The 22,389-nt window shown below is 36.8% G+C and overlaps 1 protein-coding gene across 1 annotated transcript in view; it reads left to right on the top strand.

Moving 5' to 3' along the window:
• galnt17 (polypeptide N-acetylgalactosaminyltransferase 17) overlaps window positions 1-18,059 on the top strand; it is a 180,186-nt gene extending 162,127 nt beyond the window's left edge. Inside the window, exons 7-11 of the mRNA XM_002935801.4 lie at window positions 10,608-10,793; window positions 12,389-12,526; window positions 14,039-14,134; window positions 15,811-15,978; window positions 16,436-18,059. Of these exons, the coding sequence (XP_002935847.1) occupies window positions 10,608-10,793; window positions 12,389-12,526; window positions 14,039-14,134; window positions 15,811-15,978; window positions 16,436-16,564 (717 nt within the window). The 3' untranslated portion in view covers window positions 16,565-18,059. The remainder of the gene's footprint in view (window positions 1-10,607; window positions 10,794-12,388; window positions 12,527-14,038; window positions 14,135-15,810; window positions 15,979-16,435) is intronic.
• The last annotated feature ends 4,330 nt before the right edge of the window (window positions 18,060-22,389 follow it).

Raw genomic sequence — 22,389 nt, 5'->3', positions numbered from 1 at the left:
ATTGGACAAACTTACAAAATCAGTGAGGGGTCAAATAATTATTTCCTCCACTGTATATATAAGCTTGCACAAACACAAACTTTGAGATGAGCACAAAGAATTTTGTGTGAAAACACATACTTTTGTACTGTGCACATGCAGTTTTAAACAATGTGCACAAAATAATTTTTTGTGCACACAGCCAAGAAGAAATTAGAGCGAACATTGCTATATTTTCCCAGAATGCTCTGAGACAGACCAGATGTGGAGAAAACGGGGCTGTGTTCACTCAGGCTGAAATACCATTTCAGGTGTTGGAATTAATTAATTATTCACCTCTAGGGTGAGGAAAGAACGCTAAAGAAATATTCCATATATTTACTTTATTGGTTTGAGCTGCACTGCTGTATGGGATAATAAAAAAGTACCCTTTTTCTGAAAGACCCTGCTGTGAATCAAACAGAGGCACATGCCTATTTCAAGTTGTACTGAGTTTTTTTATAAACCCTGCTTGCATACAACAAAATATGAGAGGGGTTACATGACATATGGTGCATATGATCCTACATTATGGAGTTTGTTTTCTTGCCTTTGAATGTTGGTGTTGGTTACAGATTTGCCTACATACAGTACACCCCCAATAAAAAGCATAAAGCTTGCTTAGGTGCAGAAACCAATAGCATCCAATAGGATGTTTGCTTCTAAACGGGTGACCAGTGAATGCTACCTGCTGATTGATTTGTATAGGTGACAAGAACTACGGCTAACGTTGCACCTTTCAATATATAACTCTAACAGTATATTGTATACTTCAAAATACATTCACACATCATGAAAGATATCTGGTAGTAAACCTTTGCATATTGTCTACTACGAAGGGATTTTTAAAACAAAATATAATTAAGAATATTCTAGAGCTGTTTATGCTATGCTGTATTATGCAGTAGTGATAATACTTGTGGAAACTCAAGTACAGTTAAATGCTGCATAGAAAACTGGCATGAAAAATGTGTTGGTCTGCTCTTATAAAGCTTGTGTTGTGTGCCACTGTCTATCAAATGGGCTATTACTGGGACTTGGGTCATGCTCAAACACACTTAATTGTTCTTTGCTAGAAAGATGAAGCTTTTCATTATGTCAGTGCTGCAGAATAGGATCCTTAAATAAAACATAGTAGCAAGGTTTAAAAAATACTTAAAAAAGAACTATAAATATGTGGGAATTGTTTGTTTGTTGAAAAGTGAAATAAGCAAACATAATGTGGTTAAATAACTTTCAGGTATGAAATTAAACAGGAGAAGGTTGCCAAATAAACTCAAGGTCCGAAAGGGTACGATTACAAAAAAAAATTTCTAAAGTTTAGAACTGTTTGTACTGTTAACGATAATATCATTAAAAAAGTATGACTTTTTCATGATCCATTAGCTTTTGCACGCAAAAATTGTACTTTTCGTTCTTTGCACAACGATAACAAAAGTTTCAGAATTCACTCAAGCTTTAGTAACGTGACTATCTTTTGGCCAGGTTGGATCTCTAGAGTGCCATTGAGTCCTATGGGAGGCTTCCAGAAGTTTCAAAGTCAGAAAGGGTTTCGCATTGATTATGATCGTTCGGATACGAAAATTTTGTTACTTTCGGGTCGCACCACAATATTTTTGGACGAACATGATACAAATGTTTGCGCAATTAACGCACATCAGAAATTATTGTGGTTAGTCAGAATTTTTGCAAATCGTACTTTGAAACAGTAGGAACAAGGGCATCATCAGACTATAAATGATTCTTATGTCACCTAAAAAATCCAGCCAATGCACAGCGTCACCTTGTCACAACAATGTTCTCTTATACTTTATGTAAGCTTAAGGTTTAACTAAACCTCATCACCAGATCCATTTAATGTAGGGGTTCTGTACTTGGACTGCTGTTATTCTCTCTGGACTTTCAGTCTGCGGGAGATTTCATCCATTTATTTGGCTTTAATGATTTTCAGCCCCTTCATTATGTTGGTTAAATACTGTTCTTCGTCTTCAGATTCTTCTTTTTTGCTGCCACTCTTACAGCTTTGAAGCTACACTCCCCAAACTTGAAAAACATAGTCATGGGGTCATCCTGAATGAAACAGTGACATTTGTTGGACGAACCAAAGTGGAAGGAGTCGTCAACAGCCAATCAAATTTTATCTACTGCTGCAATTCTGCAAAATAATACCAGGGTCCCAAAACTTTGCAGAGCCACCAACATCCAGAATCAGAATTTACCTATTGACTTTCAATGGGGAAATTCAACCTGCTGGCATTCTCACAATAAATGTAAACTGCTTCCATTCTCTAAATATTTATCACAGAGTCCCCAAACTGAGTTAGTTATTGGGCAACTGTGGTGTCAGATTTCCTGCATTAAATTTTATTTTAGGTTTAAATTTCAAATGCTGCAATTCTCATAATATTTACACCAAGGTCCCCAAACTTTTCACAGTTTTATTCAAAAATAAAAACGTTGGCAGGGAGTCTCAGTTGAAACTGAGGCTCAAATCTTTTGTTCTTAACAATCTCCAATTGGATGAACCAATGCTACCTCAAACTAAACCTAACAAAAGTTAAACTGATCATCGTGGTTTTAAAGTTTTTTTTTTTACTTTCATTTGTGCGACAGAATGAAAAAATCACTGTTTTTGCAATTTTTCCACATTTTTTTCCATTTGTGCTTTTTTTAAAAGGCTGTTTTAAAAAAATCACTTGGCATTCATGGTTTAAGAGAAAGTGAGTTTTATTGCAGTTTTTAAAATGAGAATGTTGATAAATGAGCCTCCCCAGGGCAAATTTATCAAAATGTAAGTTTAGCTCAGCACAGAAAAATTCACCCACTCTCTATTCCAGTGGTTCTCAACCTTTTTAATGCCGCAACCCTTTAATACAGTTCCTCATGGTGTGGTGAGCCCCAACCATCAGTTCCTAAGACCATCCGAGATATGTGTTTTCCGATGGTCTTAGGCGGCACCTGTGAAAGAGTTGTTCGAAAAATATTGTGGTGCGATCCGAAAGTTATGAAATTTTCGTATCCGAACGTTCGTAAATGGTGCAAAAACCTTTCTGACTTTGAAACTTCAATGTATGATTTTGGAAACCTCCCATAGGACTCAATGGCACTCTAGAGATCCAACCTGGCCAAAAGATAGTCACGATACCAAAGGTTGAATGAATTCCGAAATGGTCATAGTCTTTGCGAAAAATACGACTTTTTTGTGGAAGTTAATGAAAACCACAAAAAAGTTGTGTAATTTTAATGATATTATTGTGGTCATTACAAAATACATACATACATCCAAAAGTCACAACATTTTCATACCGAATGATCGTAAACGGCGGGAAAACCTTTCCTTTGATCCTTCTGTGCATGATTTTGGAAGCCTCCCATGGGAATCAATGGCACTCTGCAGCTCCAACCTGACCCAAGGAAAGTCATGATACTGAAGCTTAAATGAATCCGAAAATTTCGTAATCGGCGCGACAATACGATTTTGTCGCACAAAGTTTGATGCAAAGTACGAAAAAGTCGCAGAAAATACGCAAAGTACGAACCAATACGAATTTTTTGTATTCGGACTCAATCATACTTTGATAAATGTGCCCCATGTGTGGGTTATGGGAGCTGGTGCCTGTAGCTCCTTATTACAGCTCTGTGCCACTCTAGTGAAAGATTGTTGGTTCTATAGGAAATCTGTTTCTGTAATTCATAGACAGCAAATTGGACTTTACAATTGGCAGAAATGTTTCAAAGACTTAAACTTAAATTTATGTCAATTTAATAGCTTGTCATTATGGGTTTTATTAGATGATAAATACTATACTGTAAGTTTTGCCAAAGTTACACGATAACCATCAGAGTGTGGGCAGGACCCTGGATGAAGACAAAGTAGTGAGTATTTGGCAAAATTATAATAGACTGCATTAGTTCAAAATAGATGATATAAAAAAGAATGATTTATGGGGTAATAGATATAAAGGGAAATGTGCATTACTTGGCAAAAGAGATTACAATAAGAGACAATACATAAGCTGTCCAACTGTATATATGATTGATCCAACAGTGTGTAGAAGTCTTAGTAAATATACAGATCCTGAGCTGAAATCAGTGCGTTTGAGCTGTGTGCTGAAGAAGACATTGCCATGGGCACTGAAGAGGTAGTATAATGTAGTGTTCTGTGCTTTGGCAAAATTAAAAAAAAAAACATTTTAAACATGAGTAAAAGCAATGTAAACATAAATGCTTATTTTAATTTATTGTGATTTATAGCTAAATTGAGCTGCAGTATTTAAATTAAACGGTGCTGAATATTTTACAGGGAAGGATAAATACAATTTGGAAAATGTGAACAAAATTTTTACCCAACTGTTAACATTTGAGTTACAGCTGATGGGCAATTCATGTTTTTATTCCCTTCACACTGACATGTTTAAAGCATTAAAATATTCTAGAACTAAGCAACTTATTTACTGGCTCCTGGGTACAGTGGTACAAGTGTTACAGGTACAGGTATGGGACCTATTATCCAGAATGCTCAGGACCTGGGGTTTTCCAGATAAGGGATCTTTCTGTAATTTGGATCTCCATGACCTAAGTCTGCAAAAAATAATTCAAAAATTGTTTTGCCTCCAATAAAGATAAATTATATCCTGTCTGGGATCAAGTACAAGGTTCTGTTTTATTATTACAGAGAAAAAGGAAATCATTTTTAAAAATTAGAATGATTAGCTTATAATGGAGTCTATGGGAGATGGCCAGTACGTAATTCGGAACTTCCTGGATAACGGGTTTCCAGATAAGGGATCCCATACCTGTATAATACGATGATACAATGAGTCAAAATTGGATAATAAGGTATTTTCTTTTTTATCAGTGTTTTCTTATCATCAATAAATGATATATATATTTATATACAGTATATATATATATATATATATATATATATATATATAAATATATTGGCTACCATTTTCGGTACCATTTTCGGATTGGCAGTGTGCTTCGACATGGATCATCTCATATGTAAAACCCTGCTTCATCTAAATAAACCATTTTCAGAAAAAACATACTTTTTTAGTAGTATGCGCGCCCATTTTGTCTGTTTTGACAAGTCCGCAACTTTTTTCTGATGCGTGGCTAATTTTTTTGCAGCAAATTTTTGTGGAAGTTTCAAGAATCAATTCGTCAATGGCAAAATGCAGAAATTCACTGTGAATCCATGCCTGCCGAGAAGATTAGCTCATCACTAGTTATTATTCAAACAAGAAATATACAACCTGTAGACTTTGCAAAAGAGAACCTAGCAGCCATTGCTGGTCAACGTAAATCTTCAGTACACAAAAACATTCGAACATGAGTCATCTCTAATATTGCTTTTGAGTTGAAAAACATCTGATTTGTAGCTGCTAAGTTCTTGGCACATCGTTATTTATGTCCTGGCGTGACACAACGTGTGAATTCAGTTTTATACAGATTTTCTTTACAATAATGAAAGAAGTCATAATAAATGATAACTAATTAACTGACCTCTTGCAAGAGCACTTGGCAATCTATCTTCTCTTCCAGCTGCATTCTTTTTGTGACAGATACCTGAAAGCTACTGTTTTACAAGCAGATCCAAGACATCAAATGCAAGAAGAAAAGGTCAGTTGGCTTGTCGGAGCTAACATCTTTGTAATCATAGCTTTACTTTGACTAGTGATCTTTGTCTGTATCAGGATTATTTCTACAGCAGCGCGACATAAAAACACAATCTTTGATTTTATTTATGAGTGATGGCAGAATAATTGATTTACGTGAAATATGTTGCTTCTAAAAAGTCCATTTTACTTATAAGTAATCTGCCATTTGTACGTACGAAGACAAATTTTTATGCGCTGATAAATACATTTTACTGCTGATTAGTAATTACTCTGTCATCCACTTTATTTACCATTACCTACATACTAATGAATCCATCTAATATGTTTCCTTGACAATATCTCAAATAAACGACCTTGCTAAAATGGTAGTCCATTATTTCTGTGCTTGGCAGCACAGCCTTGCTATCTTAAATATTACATCTTTATAAATTAATCAGTGATTTATATCTTCATGTTCCTTTGAAAAGTATCTAATTGAAATATTTAGTTACTGCATTAGTTACTTCGCTATATTTGTAGGGTTTTTTTTTTTTTTTTGCTCATCCAGTTAAATTAATGAATTACTCTTTTAGTTGTTCACCATAGATATTTAAAATGGCACATAATGTTACTGTCTTTGTATTAGCTGAAAGAAGAAAATGACCATTCGGCTAGTGGCACATAGTGGTATGATACCATATGGATCACTTCCCCTTACTTTAATAAAGGGGGTGCTGCGGTATGTACTGCAGTAAGAGGTAAATATTTATATTTGTATAGGCAGCAGATCTAGCACAGGAATAAATCAAATATTGCTCTGTTTGATAAAGGTACATTGGTTGAGAAACAATTTAAACTTCCTGCTGAAATATGATGTGTCTTTGGACAGGCTGATCGCGATTGGCATCATCTAAAGTATTTTAGTGCACAGTAATTTATGATATACAAATCCATCTTAACCAGTAGGGTTTACAGGCCAGTTTCTGGAATATGTGTTTGTACTTCCCACCCATCTGCACAATTGGGCATTCTGTGCACTACTGCTTTGGCATGACAATTTACTTTTAATGGATGGACTTATATTTAATTGTTACTCCTAATATGCATTGGCCAAGGTCTCACAGGTAGCCTTTTATACTAATTCATTTTATTTAGGTGGATTGTTGAGAAAACTAAGAAAATGTAAAGACATTCAAAACCAGTGCAGAGAGGAGTGTCCCTGGCAATAAGTGAACACACTACTATACCATAAGGAGTCTCCCAAACTATCTTAGGTTAAAACAGCCTTTATATATATATATATATATATATATAACTGGCTACCAGTTACAATTTTAAACAGTTTATAAATACAGAGACAAGCTCACCAGATTATATAGAGGGCTCGGGTGCCCATGCCCCAAGCCTTTCACTAGAAATGTTTACTCCGTTAGCCACACAACCTTTAAAAAAAAAATCTTTAAAAGAGTCAGGTCACTCACCTCTCCTTATCGGTGGTCCAGGTGCAATGCCCCAGACCCTGCAACACAGGAAGAAACACCGAATCAAAGCACCATGTGGCACACACTCAATCGGACACCAGGGCAGCGGTGAAGGTTAAACAGCTTTATTCATAAATACATGAATAAAGCTGTTTAACCTTCACCGCTGCCCTGGTGTTAGATTGAGTGCGTGCCACATGGTGCTTTGATTCCCTGGCAATAAGCCCTAAAGATTTTAATACCAGGGGGCTGATTTACTAACCCACGAATCCGACCCGAATTGGAAAAGTTCCGACTTGAAAACGAACATTTTGCGACTTTTTCGTATGTTTTGCGATTTTTTCGGATTCTGTACGAATTTTTCGTTACCAATACGATTTTTGCGTAAAAACGCGAGTTTTTCGTATCCATTACGAAAGTTGCGTAAAAAGTTGCGCATTTTGCATAGCGTTAAAACTTACGCGAAAAGTTGCGCATTTTTCGTAGCGTTAAAACTTAACGCTACGAAAAATGCGCAACTTTTCGCGTAAGTTTTAACGCTACGCAAAATGCGCAACTTTTTACGCAACTTTCGTAATGGATAGGAAAACTCGCGTTTTTACGCAAAAATCGTATTGGATCCAAAAATTCGTAAAGAATCCGAAAAAATCGCAAAACATACGAAAAAATCGCAAAGTACCGATCATTACGAAAAAAACGCAATCGGACTCCATTCGACCCGTTCGTGGGTAAGTAAATCAGCCCCCAGGTGTTCCGTTTATCTTTGTGTCTACCAGAGTTTTGTTCCATGCGCAGCAGATAAAAATAGCTGCAAACATTTGGTTTCAATGGGAGGTTTTCAGCTGACCTCATGCTTCATAGAGATGATTGGTCATATCTGCATTTTGTATCTATTGGAAAAAAGAAAAACTAGTGGTTTTGATGAATAATACAATCATATTTTGAACTTTGATATTCTCATAGCACTGTGCATTTTGATAAAATGAAAAAGTCTTCCCTATATTATGAAAAGGCAATTTTAGTCATAATAAATAATTCAACCATAAGCAACATCATGCTGCTTGGAATATGAAGGGTCTCTCGTTACAATCTTTATTGGTGTACTTAGTATCAAAACAAAAGGAAATTGCTTACTGAATATAAAATCCATCAAAAGTTTACCTAGTCAAAAAGATTATTATTTCCCATAATGAATAACTTGACCGTTTCCCCCTTATTTGTTTAATTGAGTTAATTTATTACCTAAATGTATCATTTTAAAGCATGTTTGATTTGCTCATCTTAAAACAAGAACATTCCACTTTTATGTTATACAAGAAATATTTTCAAATTTTTGGATATATAGTGAATACAACAAGCTCAATCTGACTGTGCCCCAGCCCAGCAGAGCCCCTTGGGAATACATAAGGATTTGTGTTGTCTACAGATTTATGTAACATCCCTAAGAAAAACTAAAACAGCTTTGTGAAACTTTATAAAATACTTGTGATTTGTTAATATAGCACAAAAGTAAGATGGGCTTGCAAGCTTTTCTATTAGCAGTTTATCTTAAAACAGTTTACTTGCCTTCCATACTAGAAAAGCAGCATCCATACAACAACAGGCCTTATATGCTTGTTATACATGTGAATAGCACTACATGTGTTGCAATTAGCTTTACATCATTACTTTTACATTTGTATTTTGCCTCTACGGAACAATTTTGGACTCTCCTTTCTACTTTGAATATGGTCATTTCATATGAATATAAATATGAAATACATTTCAGTGTAGCAGAAGATTACTTTAGATATGGTCTAACTGTAGCTACTTTTATATTTGTGGAGTAAGATGCCTTCTTAAACCTCAACAAAGTCAAGCGAGTCTCACAAGGGTTTCTGCCTGGCCTCACAGTCTGAAGAACAGTGCTCTTCCTTAAAGGAGAAGGAAAGGTAAAAACTAAGTAAGCTTTATCAGAAAGGTCTATGTACTGTAAATACAGCCATAAGCACTCACAGAAATGCTGCACTGATGTTTCTGTCAAAATATTTCTTGTGTCTGTAATTCATGTGCCAGAGACACGCAGCTCTCTGCTCTCTCCCCTCTCCTGCTCCCCCCTCCCTCAAGAATGCTAAGAACTCACTCCCCCCCCTTAGGAATGTGGATCTGAGCCAATTAGCAGGAATGCTCCGAGCGTTCATTCGTTCGTGACTTTCAGATCGCCAATACGATATTATTGTGACTAATACTATTTTTTCATAAGCATATTCGTGATATTTGCAAATTTATCCCATTCGGGATTCAAACTCGTGTTTTCATGAATGTGCCCCATAGTCTTACAAACTGAGCATTTACACTTGGTCTGGGTCTCGGTGCAGTAGTGAGGCATTATGGGAACTTTCTTTACACAGCTCAGCGTTTTTTTCTTCTTGTTTGGCTTCTGATCTTCTGGACAAGTCTGGGGAGACTTAAGGACACTATTGAGACAACTGAAGGTATCCCTGCAGCTTTACTAGCCTTTCCTTCTCCTTTAATGATAAAGATGTAATGAATCCGAGCACTTTTTGTATGAATCATTCTTGGCCAAGTGACTGTACAAGGAGAATCTGAAACCTTTAAATCATGTGACTCAAAAGCTGATGCCATTTTCAGGACTTTGGTTTCTATGTGACTATTCCTAACAGTACTTTGGGCTAATCTTTGTGTAAAAATAAGTGGAAGAAACTATTTTGTAACCTATTGCTATGTGAGTTCATAGTCAGGCTCATTTGTTACTCTCTAGTAATTTCAGAGAATTTTGTGAAAAATAATTTTTTTAGGGGACATATTGGATAAATGGGAAAACCCTAATTTTGTAGGCAATTACGAATAATATACGGTGCTGGTTTCACTTTGTGCTAAAAATTAATCCTCTCTGTAAAAATGGCCCCTTTATTGGAGCTCACTATAGATCGTATCACTTCTCTGTCCAAGTTTGAAATGGAGAGTGGGCGTGTCCTAACGGTTCCTGCCAGAAGCACAGTAGGAGAGGGAGAGCCAATCACAGCCCTGCACTCCCACAAGCAAAGACAGGCTTCAGTTCCCTATCAGGTCAGCCTAGCTGCTGATTGGTTCCTATCCTACAGTGCAGTGTACTGAGAACCGCCGGCTCCCCAGCTCATCCCCAGCTCATCCACATTCCTTCTATATCTAGAGGAGTATAATTCTCTGGTACATTCTTAATTTTTATAGGATATGTCTGCTTTAACATAACCTAAGTATTCCCCTACATAGCTTGATCTAAGACTACAGTAAAGCCAGAATGATAACAAAAACAAACATGTTATTTTATTAAAAATGCAACCTTTATTTCCAATTGAAGACAAAAGAATACTGTATTTGCACTTGTAGCGTATATATACCATATGACACTTTCTAGGAACTACATTTCTAACTGTCACATGTTCAACCTTCATAATGTTCAGGGGTGGTTCATGTTGAATTGGGAACCCCTCCACTAACATTATTTTCTGTCTTCCCATAGGTATGGTTGTGTGGTGGAAGCATGGAAGTTCTTCCATGTTCCAGGGTTGCTCACATTGAACGTAAGAGAAAACCGTACATTAACAACCTGGATTTCTACACCAAGAGAAATGCATTACGGGTAGCTGAAGTCTGGATGGATGATTATAAATCACATGTTTATATTGCGTGGAACTTACCAATGGAGGTAAAGTGCTATGGAAATACTGTATATCTATGTCTATTTCTCTCTCTTTCAGTTGAATTCCACCAAAATTCATATTCGGACATTATCTGAATGTAAAGCCTTAATGTCATGTAAACTTTTTGGTCACAGAAAATGGATTTTATTGCCTTAGCTCAAATCTGAACATGCAGGGTTGATATTAGTTAAGTATTCAGCCAAATCTTTTGTCAAAGTTTCAGAATTTACCTAAACCAAAAGTAAAAGAATGGTGCAGAAGTCAGAAATTATCTAGGATAAAACTCACAACCCTTGTTCTTCAGCTTGTTCTTGCAGATGTAAGGAACCATCAATGTTCATCTGGCCTGTAGATCAATAAATCTGTTAATCTGTGTAAAGCAACATGTTTTTAAAGAGGCTATTAGTTGTCCTCACATTTAAACTGAACCTGTCTGGATAAAGGTGGCAATTACATGGGCCCATAAAAGCTGCAGACAGGCCGGAAACTTGTCGGCCAGTATATATAGGGCCTACCTGACTGATATCGGTCAAATTTTGAATGTCAATCAGGCAGATTTAAAAAAAAAACCCGTTGAGGCAATGAGTGCATCAGCTCACTGATATGGTTCTTGCCATGACAGCCTATAATCCTGTCCATGTGATTCAATGGTGGCTCTCAATCCAATATCGCTCACCCCATCAGGGAAAGATCCAGAGACAGAGCTCTTTGGCAAACCTCTTTAGGAACTTTGTTTACTTTGTTAAGCCACAAGAGACGTTTTGTTGGCCAACCTTACAGCTAATGATAAGATGCATTATTTTCCAACAATATGCTTGCAGTCTCATTAAGGCCAGGTGCCAGTACTGGAAGAATTGAAGCCTGTTTAAGTCTGCCTCAACTACCCTGGTGTTTGGTGATTAGCTGAGATTGTGCCTGTTACTTTGTTCTGTAGCTCCGGTGGTTCTGATTACTTGCTTGGTTCATGTAAACATGCTTCTTTGCATTACTTATAAGGCTAGGCTTCAAAAGCTTCCAATTGTGTAAGGTAATACAGGTATCGGACCCCTTATCCGGAAACCCGTTATCCAGAAAGCTCCGAATTACGGAAAGCCTGTCTCCCATAGACTCCATTATAAGCAAATAATTCAGAATTTTAAAAGTGATTTCCTTTTTCTATGTAGAAATAAAACTGTTCCTTGTAATTGATCCCAACTAAGATATAAATAATCCTTATTGGATGCAAAACAATCCTATTGGGTTTAATTAATGGTTTATTGATTTTTTAGTAGATTTATGGTATTGAGATCCAAATTACAGAAAGACCTCTTATCCGGAATACCCTTGGTCCCGAGCATTCTGGATAATGGGTCCTATACCTGTATTGTTACATACGCCAGTGTTTGGACAGGTCCTGGCACTTTTGCTTTATTATTTCAACTACATTGTAATATAGTAATACTGTTGGTATAAATATAGTTAAGGCATTATTTAGTTTGCACATGCATAACTGATTTGAATTGATTATATCAAGACTTTAATTTTTCCATGAAATGAAGCTTATATTCCATTTTTGTTTTTATCATAGTTCACCTTTAATTGACATTTGTAACTCTTTCAGAATCCAGGGATTGATATTGGAGATGTATCAGAAAGGATTGCTTTGAGAAAAAGCTTAAAATGCAAGAATTTCCAGTGGTACCTGGACAATGTTTATCCAGAAATGCGACGCTACAATAATACTGTTGCATATGGGGAGGTAATATTGATACCGTTTATAACAATTTCTGCTATTTTTGACATTGTATGTGTAAATGTTTGTATATATTTTTTTTAAAATGGTAATGTGTTCATTGTATGTTAGAACTGAGAGATTCTAAGGTTTGCAATAGGTTGTCAATACTGAGTGACTTTTGCTGTTACCTAGCAGCACCATAGCACTGGTATTATAAGCCCACTTTCCAGCTGCATAGCTACACTTACATTCCTTAATATCAATCACAACACAGAAGTATACATCTTGCTATGCTCGTGCTCACTTATGTTTCAAAGGTTAACCTTGGATTTTCTTAATTTAGTCATATATTAAAAGGGGGCATTAGTATATCTTTAAAATTTAATTTTGAAAAACAAATTTTATTTTACATTAGAGATTCTAAGGCATAAAACAGATGGTTGATACTGGACTCAATAAGATTCCCACAGGTAAAAAAATAAACTTAGACTTTTGGAAAGATTTACATGGGCAAAATACTGAACAAGTGTCTTTTTTAAAAGTTCCTTTCATGTTAGTGCACATGGGTAATATTGCCCACCCACACAAGGAGGTAGGACCTATACCATAGCCAATCAAAACTAATCATGACCTATTAGACCACAGAACGTCCTCCTCACCACTGTTATTTTTTTTGTCCTACTGAACAGGGATATAGGATCTGTCTCCTCATTTTTTTAGTTATTCTAAATCTGTATTTTTGTTTTCCCTATAGCATGTATAATGGTGTGGTACATGGCACTAATATAGCCTCCCTTTGTAGGTTTAGGGGACTTATGCTTAAGGTTGTTGCCACACCAGGCGTATGGCGTATATTTTCGGCAAGCTGAAAAATGCTTGCTGAAAAAATGCGCCACAGTAAAAGACAGAACTCTGTCCATTAATTGGCTGATGGGGCCTAGCATGTACTGTATGTGTGCCTTGACTTGTTTCTGTGCACTGTGAATCCTATGATCCCAAGAGGCGGCCCTTAGTATATAAATGGCAAATCTCTATTTAGGTTTACCAAATGGCACATACTACTAAAAAGTATATTTTTGTGATAATTGATTATTTACCTACGAGCGGTTTTATGTGATATATTTTTATAGAGACCTTAAAGCATTGTTTGAAGCTATAATTTTCCTTGAAGTACAGTTAAACAGTGACAAAACCAGTATGATCCCTTTTCAGTCTACAAAGCTTTAAACTGGGTTAACTAAACTACATTACATTTTATTCCAGAGAAAAAGGGAATCAGTCAAAAATTAAGAACTTTCTTGTAAATAGGATACAGAAATGACAGTGCACAGGACCTATTATCCACAAAGCTCTAAAATATGGATTGAATAGGTCCTGTAACTGTGCAGTATTTTACATCTAACTTCTTAAAGTGCTTTTTAAAACAGGAGCAGTTTTAGAGCAGCGAAAGATTATTATGCCATTCCAAAGATATTTTGCACTGGGCAATAACCCACACCTACAATGTTGTAATAAATAACTTTCTTCTCTCCACAGCTCCGGAACAACAAAGCAAAAGATGTTTGTCTAGACCAAGGCCCACCAGAAAATCATACAGCTATTATGTACCCATGCCACGGATGGGGTCCTCAGGTTTGCTATCTTTTTTTTATTTGTTTTATAGTTTACAGTTCATCAGTTTTACCCACATATAGAAAATTATGAAGATTTACACAATTGAACAGTAATAGACTTGGTAATTCTAGAATAATGAGCTTGTGGTAACTGTGTAGCTAAGGGGCTTGTTTATCAAGTACAAACATTCATAAAACCACTGAAGTGATATTATCTTTGCATTTTTAGCATCAGATCTAATTATCAAACACATCTGCAGCAGATTTATTCATTCTATAAAAGAAATCTAACTTTGCAACAGTTTTATGAAACAGCGAAAACGGCAACAATAGGGGGTTTAACTATTTCCATATGAGAGTTAGCCTTTTCTTCCTTTTGTTTTTATTAGTTTCATTTCCATGCTGCAAATATAAAACAACCATCATACTGAAACAATTATCATAGCTAGGTAATTAATAGCTATGATAGCATTAAAGCTGTAGCTAGTAACTTGCAAATTAACATTTGGTTCGTTACTGAGGCGAATCTTTTGTGGAGGTTCCAGTATTGTGGTTTTGGTGCAACCCTGAAATGAAAGCATCAGTACTATTCAGGATGACCTACTGTATGTTTGTCACTAAATCTACAACTACATTTCAAATGCAATGCAGATGCATGGGCGAGCTTTAGATTTGGTTATTTCCTCTTCTACACTAGTTACCATTTGAAATGGTACAGAAAAAAGGAATTTGTAAATGTGAACCCAGCAGCATTTCTTTACTAAGAAGTTATCATCTAGGTTATGCCTTGATGTTTAAATACTCTTACATATATTATGCCAGCCATTAGATGTCAAAAATACCAATGCATATAAACTTTTTAAAGATGTAGACATCTATACATTTTATACCTGCCCATAAATGAATCATTTTGCCCATGGGGAGTGATCCATGAACTGGGAAATGACAAGGCTATGGCAGGGTTAGGAAGTAGGAAACTGTATGAGAGTAAGATTGGTGTATGGGGTCTTGTAGTTTCTTGGCAGCCTATAGAAGAAGTGGAGTCACAGAAGTTAAAGGACAAAATAAGTGAAGGGGGTGTTCTTTTACCTTAAACAGCTCCTGACCACCCTCCCCAGAGCAAGGGGTTAGAGAATTAAGGGTTGTTATTGATGTAGAATCGCGGTAGGAGGGGCATCCCTGGGGGAGCCACTGATAGGAGTATAAAGTGTAGGGCATAGCAGGTGTCAGACCTGGAGCAGAAGTGATGGAAGGGGCCAGGTGGAAGGGGGTGTGAGTTATGGAGAAAAGCTGTGCCTAGGAGTGACAACACTCTAGTTTGTAGCATTCAGCAGCTATACTGTAGTAGGTTACAGGAAAGTCATTTGTTTAATATTAGATATAGCAATTGCATTGGCCTAAACTGTTGTTAATATTCATAAACTGGTTATTTATTCATGTAATTTTGTTAATAAACAAGCTGCATCCTTTTTCACCAAAAGTATTTTATGTTTTTTAATAAAGAAGTGGGGAAGCTTGGTTTTAGGAGGGGCCTCTCAAACTAATCTTGTTGTAGATGTTTTTGGTGTTAATTTTTTATATTGGAAATTATTTTCCTCTTTTCTTATTTTTTTTGTTAACAAAAAAAATAAGGTTTGCTTGAATTAATGTAATTCATTCTAATAACATAAATTGATCAGTGGCATTTGTTTCTAGCTTGGAAGATATACGAAAGAAGGATACTTACAACTGGGTACACTTGGGAGCACAAATCTTTTGCCTGATACTCGCTGCGTAGTAGACAACAAAATAAGCAAATTCCCCCAACTTATGGACTGTGATAAGATGAAAAGCACACTCCAAAAACGCTGGAGCTTTATACAGGTAGGCAGACAGGCATTATTGGCTGTTTCTTTAATATTCTATCCTCTCTTTCATTTTCTATCTATAACTTATGGCTTTGATAAATGGGTTAAGTTTCCCTTTTGCAGATTTTTCTGTGCAGCTCCTTGATCCAAAGCCTATTTCTCATGAAACATAAATCAGATGTTCAGGCTTAAAAAATAGGATCATGATTAGAACCAGTAATATTGTATATGTTGCATTTGGCCTTGGTCCAGATGTCCCATATTTTGTTAAAATTCAAAGGAGAACCTCTGGTGAGTCTGTTACCTTTAATCATTCTCTAGAATGATTCAAATAAGATACTTTAGAGAATACTTTTCACTTAGCAGCTGTTATTATGGCAACGTTCTCTCAAAAACTAGGCCTGTGACGTTTTTGGGGGGTTTTTTGACAAGAAAAAGTTCTGAAAACTAAACTGCTAAATATCTAATTGCAGAATGGAGCAATAATGAACAGAGGAACAGGACGATGTTTAGAAGTTGAAAGTAGAATCAACGGCGGCATTGACGTAATCCTTCGGAGTTGTACAGGTCAAAGATGGACAATTAAACACATTATCAAATAGGCCAAAAACTGAGACTTTGCACCTTCTGTAATTTAAAGTGAAATGGACATCTCTACTTCTTGATTGGATAAATGGGACAGTTAAAATAATTTCTTCAACATTTCACACAAGTTACTCACCTTGAAATTAATTTCTTACTTTAAATCAGAGCAGCTCAAAACTTTTCCTGAAGCATTTGATTTACTAGATTCCATGGTGTTAATTCTTGGGGCCGGCACAGTTTTATTCATTCTGCATGTTTGATGGTTAGTTAAATGACTTCAGATCCTTTCAGGCTGGAGTAAATGTGTTCACCAAATCCCTGTGGAACAATAGCACAAGCAAAAGCAATTTACTCTGCTCTCCTCTGCTCTTTTTGTAAAGTTTAACATCGTAGTGATCGCAGAACAGGGACTTGACTTTGTTTGAAAAGCAATTTATTAGCCGCTCAGAGAATCTCATATCTTAACTGTGGAGCACTAACAGTGACACCAAAATAAATTGCTGTTGCCAAAATAATGTACAGTACAAATAATCTGTGCCATCACAAACGCAATCCTAATGCAATCACCTAAAATGATGTTCCCTGGAATTGTTTTAATAATGTGCAAAGTTATTACACACACCCCTACACACACACACACCCTACACATACACACACCCCTACACATACACACACACACCCCTACACATACACACACACCCTACACATACACACACACACACACCCCTACACACACCCCTACACATACACACACACCGCCCCTACACATACACACACACACACCCCTACACATTTACACAATCACACCCCTACACATACACACACACCCCTACACATACACACACACACACACCCCTATACATTTACACAAACACACCCCTACACATATACACACACACACACCCCTTCACATACACACACACCCCTACACACATACACACACAAACATACACACACAGGCTATGGATGACTACAGTGCCATAAAGCATTTTGGTTTGTGGAACATTTTTCATAATCTGTCTTTTGCTTCTTGGCTGCTGTTCAGATTCAAAAGACATAACAATATTCTTATTCCTGGAAATACAAGGGAGGAAAACACATATGTGGCATCATTTAATGGGCCAGTAACATCAAGAACAAGGCTTTTAATGATCTCTGTACAGTATTTACAGATTATTTATTTCTGCACCATTTATATATTATTTTGAAACAGACTATTTTCCCAAGTGCAGATTAGGTGAACATACTTGTTATGATTTCTTTTTTGATGTTTTGTTATTGATCACTTAAGAAAATATATTTGCTTCATTTTGTTTGCTTCTATGAATTCCGTATGCTTCAGAGCTCTATGTAATGGCTGATGACTTGACAGGAACAGGAACTGACCATTATAAAAAAAACCCAAATCTGAAAATGTTCTAAAAACTACTGGTAGATAAAGTATCTTATTTTAGTGATTGAAGACTTTCAGTGGTCTCATAAAAACAATAAAGATACCAACTATTAACAAAATGTGTGGTTGACATGTTTTAAGCAACAAATGTAATATATCAAAATAAAGGTGCGCTCATTTACTTTCAAACAGATGCAAGTGCTGGCGTGCTAAGGGGAGCCATTTAAAGGAAAAGTAACACAAAAAAATTAAAGTGTATAAAAGTAATTAGAATATATTGTACTGCTGCCCTGCATTGCTACAACTGGTGTGTTTGCCTCATAAATTTATATAAACAAAGTTGCTATGTAGCCATGGGGGCAGCCATTCAAAGGAGAAAAGGCACAGGCACATAGCAGATAACAGATAAAACACCATTGTTTTCTAGAGAGGTCATCTGTTATCTGCTATGTAACCTGTGCCTTTTCTCCTTTTTTCCAGCTTAAATGGCTACGGCTACATGGCAGCTTATTTATATTAACTACAGTAGTGTAACTGTAATAAACAAACTACTTTTACCAGTGCACAGCAACTGTACATTATGTTTTAATTACTTTAAAAAACTTTCATTTTTTGGTGTTACTGTTCCTTTAGAGGAAAACTATTCCCCCCTGAACAATATACAAATATATTGCATTAAGTAGCTCTTATGTAAAACCCTGCTTCATCTAAATAAATGATTTTCATGAAAATATACTTTTTTAGTAATATGTGCTACTGGGTAATCCAAAAATAGAAAATTGCCATTTTAAGAATTAAGGGCTGCCTCCTGGGATACGGGTTACATCAGCCAATTACTGTACAAAGTTCTGTCTTTTACGCCCACATTTCTTCCTGTTACAGTTAGAGCTGCATTATTTCTGGTCATGTGATCTCTGAGGGAGCCCACAGCCCATCACTGTGGTGGCACAAAAGAAAAGATGCTCTTTTACATCTTTTATATATATATATATATATAATAATGCAGTTTGGCAATATTCTTTAATAGGCCACTTAATAGTTAAGTATTCATTTGGGGGTATAGTTTTCCTTTAACTAGGATCTGCATCTGATACTGCATCTTGCACCTGTGGTTGCTTTGATGCCACTCCAGTGCAAGGGTAGTACACCATGAGTGAGAACAAGGCTATGATAAAGCCTGATTGGACACAAAAGAGCTAAAGTAAGATCCATTGTGAATAAACAAAAAAATGTGTTGTTTAAAAAAACATGAATTAAGTGAAAAATGTGAAAAACTTGAATGTAGACTTTATTATCTGAAATCTTGCAAGGTCATGTAGAAGTCAATGGGAGCCGTCGTAAACAAAATTTAAGCTATTTGGTCAATTTGCGTTTTTTCAATTTTTTTGGAGATTGTCGACCCAAAAACACGAGTAAAACACACATTTGAGGTATTCAAGGTTTTTTAACGTTTTTATTCGATGCACTTATTTTAATCTGATTTTGTAATAGGGAAGCAATCACTTTTTTTCATTTTGAGGTTATTCAAAGTAGAGAAAAGTTGGAAAATTACACAAATATGAATTTTGATGGATAACCTTCTATAGAGTCACGCAGACCTTTCCCAAGATGCTGTTGTGTTGTACACTACTAATGATAGATGGAATCCAAACTAATAATATCAGAGTTATGTTACATCAAATAAAAGTCATTTCACTACCACTCATGACTACAACTGGGTATCTTTGCTTTATGGTTACTGTATAACATACACACATGTATTCATATTACTTGGTGAGGCATGATACAGAATTGGGGCTCATTTATCAACGTCAGCCAAATTTGCCCATGGGCAGTAACCCATAGCAACCAATCATAGTTTGGCTTTTTTTCAGCCAGCTGCAGGTAGAACAATAAGTGCAACAATTTGATTGGTTTGCATGGGTTACTGCCCATGGGCAAATTTGCCCAGAGGTGTTAAATGACCCCCAGTGTCCATTATTAACAATCTTATATTAAGAAATACCTCTAATGCAGAGGTATTTGTCTAAACCTAGAGAAGACTGGACGTGTTTTGGAGATATCTTTGTGTTCCTTGACATTAATATCACCTAGCAACATTGTCACAAGATGTGTTTATGGATTTCTAGTCATAGAAATGGTCTAGCTTCATAGGAGAGACTATGTTCCATTTACCAAAGTATAGAAAGAGTCCCATGGGCCTTCAAGGACTTTCTTCTCTGGAGTGCTGTATTTGTTCCCCAGAAAGTGGCTGGGTAAAGAAGTCCATACTGGGGGCTGAATTATGAACTTTGGATGTGAACTTTAATTCTATAAGAGTATTCCTTCCCCCAAACGTTTCACAGGCCCACCTGAAAAACAAAAGCTTTTTTGGGGGTCCAGTAAGTACACCTTCCAGACACTACCAGATGGCAGATACATAAACAGCATTGTTTAAATGTAAGCTTCAGTGTTTCACTTTGTTTCAGCAGCCAAAGTGCGAAACTCAATAGCATATTGGCAACAAGAAAGTTTAAAAGTAGCGTCTGCCCAGATTATGACATAATGTCGTAAACCAATAGTTCCTGACCCACTGAAGGCTTTTGGAGTTTGCTGCTGCTGTTAATCTTGATAGACATATGCTACCTTCTCTGTCTACTGGATCATTAAGTCTAGTTTGGTGATCTGTCCTATTGCTAAGTTCCTAAATTCTTCTCTTGCCTTGCCCCTGATCTTGTCCTTTGATTTCTTGGTGTGACCTGCCTGCTAGTTTGTGTCACTTTTGCTCACTGCCTTCCCAGACTTTTACTTCATAATATAATGATTTCTGCTTATCATCAAGCCAAATACATATACAGGTATTACCCGGGTTATACAGCACATGCCAGTCAGTCACCTGTAGCTATACCTGACATGTGCCTTTTTTAACCCACAAAAACATCTATATTCTGGATCTTGTGTGTGAGTGAGGTTTAAAAATTATTGCCATCCTAGTCATGATCCTTTCATGGCACAATAAAGAATATAGGTTTGAAACACTCACAAATGCTGATGACGGTTAGTGACTAGGTGCATATCTTATGCAGTTCATGTTGTGATTTGGTAAATGCTGATTTTCCTGGACTTTCCTGTTGTATCTCATTCACCTGGTTCAAGTCCTTCTTGACATGCATATCTCAAAAAGTGTTAACAGGAATATATTTCTCTACAAAATGACCTCTAACATACAAATGACCACAGGGTGCTGGCTTATCTTCAGTGTTATTTGTAATATATATGTGTCATTTTTTGCCACTTAATATTTAATATATTGTTATCAGTTCCTTGCAGATGGCACATAGCTATTTTGCAGGCTAGATTTCACTGGAAACCATGCATTAAAATCAAACACCTGCCTAGCTTATCTGTAAAGCGGATGAGTGGTATCTAGCTAAAACTGAATCCATATAAACCAAAAGTATGTTTTGGTGCTGTACAAAGACTGATCATAAAATATTAACAAGAACAGCCAATGGGTATACAAATGGGCAGCATAAATCTACAGCCCTCAGACCATGTGGATAATAGGAGTGCTTTGTTAATTATATTTTTTCTGCATAATGAATATTGTAGGAATCAATTACAGGTATCCCCAGCATTCTGTTATCCAGAATGCTTGGGACCTTGGGTTTTCCAGATAAGGGGTCTTGCTGCAATTTGGATCACTATACTTTGTGTACTAAAAAAATAATTTAGACATTAAATAAACCCAATATGATTGTCTTGCCTCCAATAAGAATTAATTACCGTATATACTCGAGTATAAGCCGAGTTTTTCAGCACGCAAAATGTGCTGAAAAATTAACCCTCGGCTTATACTCGAGTCACGGACCCTCCTGACCCCCTGCTGGTGATTCCCGCTGCCCCCGCCAACATGACAGCCTACCCTCAACCAACTTTAAAGCCCCACACTGCACGGACAAAAACTCCTGCAAAAGTTGCAGTATTACTTACCGGCACCTGTGACTTAAAGTTCTCTCAGTCCCGCTCTCTGCCTATGCCAGCTTCCCAGAACCGCCATCCTGCTAACTGTGAGCTCTTCTGCTGTGCTGTGAGCTCTTCTACTGTGCTGGGCGCGCTTCTGCTCTGCTGGGCGCCGCAGTCGCGCCAGTGACGTCATGCGCCCCGTTCAGTTACGTGCCCCCTTCTGTTACTCATGGTCTTATCTTACACCTTGTAAGATAAGGCCATGAGTAACTGAAGGGGGCACGTGACGTCACTGGCGCGACTGCGGCACCCAGCAGAGCAGAAGCGTGCCCAGCACAGTAGAAGAGCTCACAGCACAGCAGAAGAGCTCACAGTTAGCAGGATGGCGGTTCTGGGAAGCTGGTATAGGCAGAGAGCGGGACTGAGGGAACTTTAAGTCGCAGGTGCCGGTAAGTAATACTGCGACTTTTGCAGGAGTTTTTGTCCGTGCAGTGTGGGGCTTTA

This window comes from Xenopus tropicalis, chromosome 2, assembly GCF_000004195.4.
Source record: "Xenopus tropicalis strain Nigerian chromosome 2, UCB_Xtro_10.0, whole genome shotgun sequence".
NCBI lineage: Eukaryota > Metazoa > Chordata > Amphibia > Anura > Pipidae > Xenopus > Xenopus tropicalis.
This window is presented reverse-complemented; position numbering and strand designations above follow the sequence as displayed.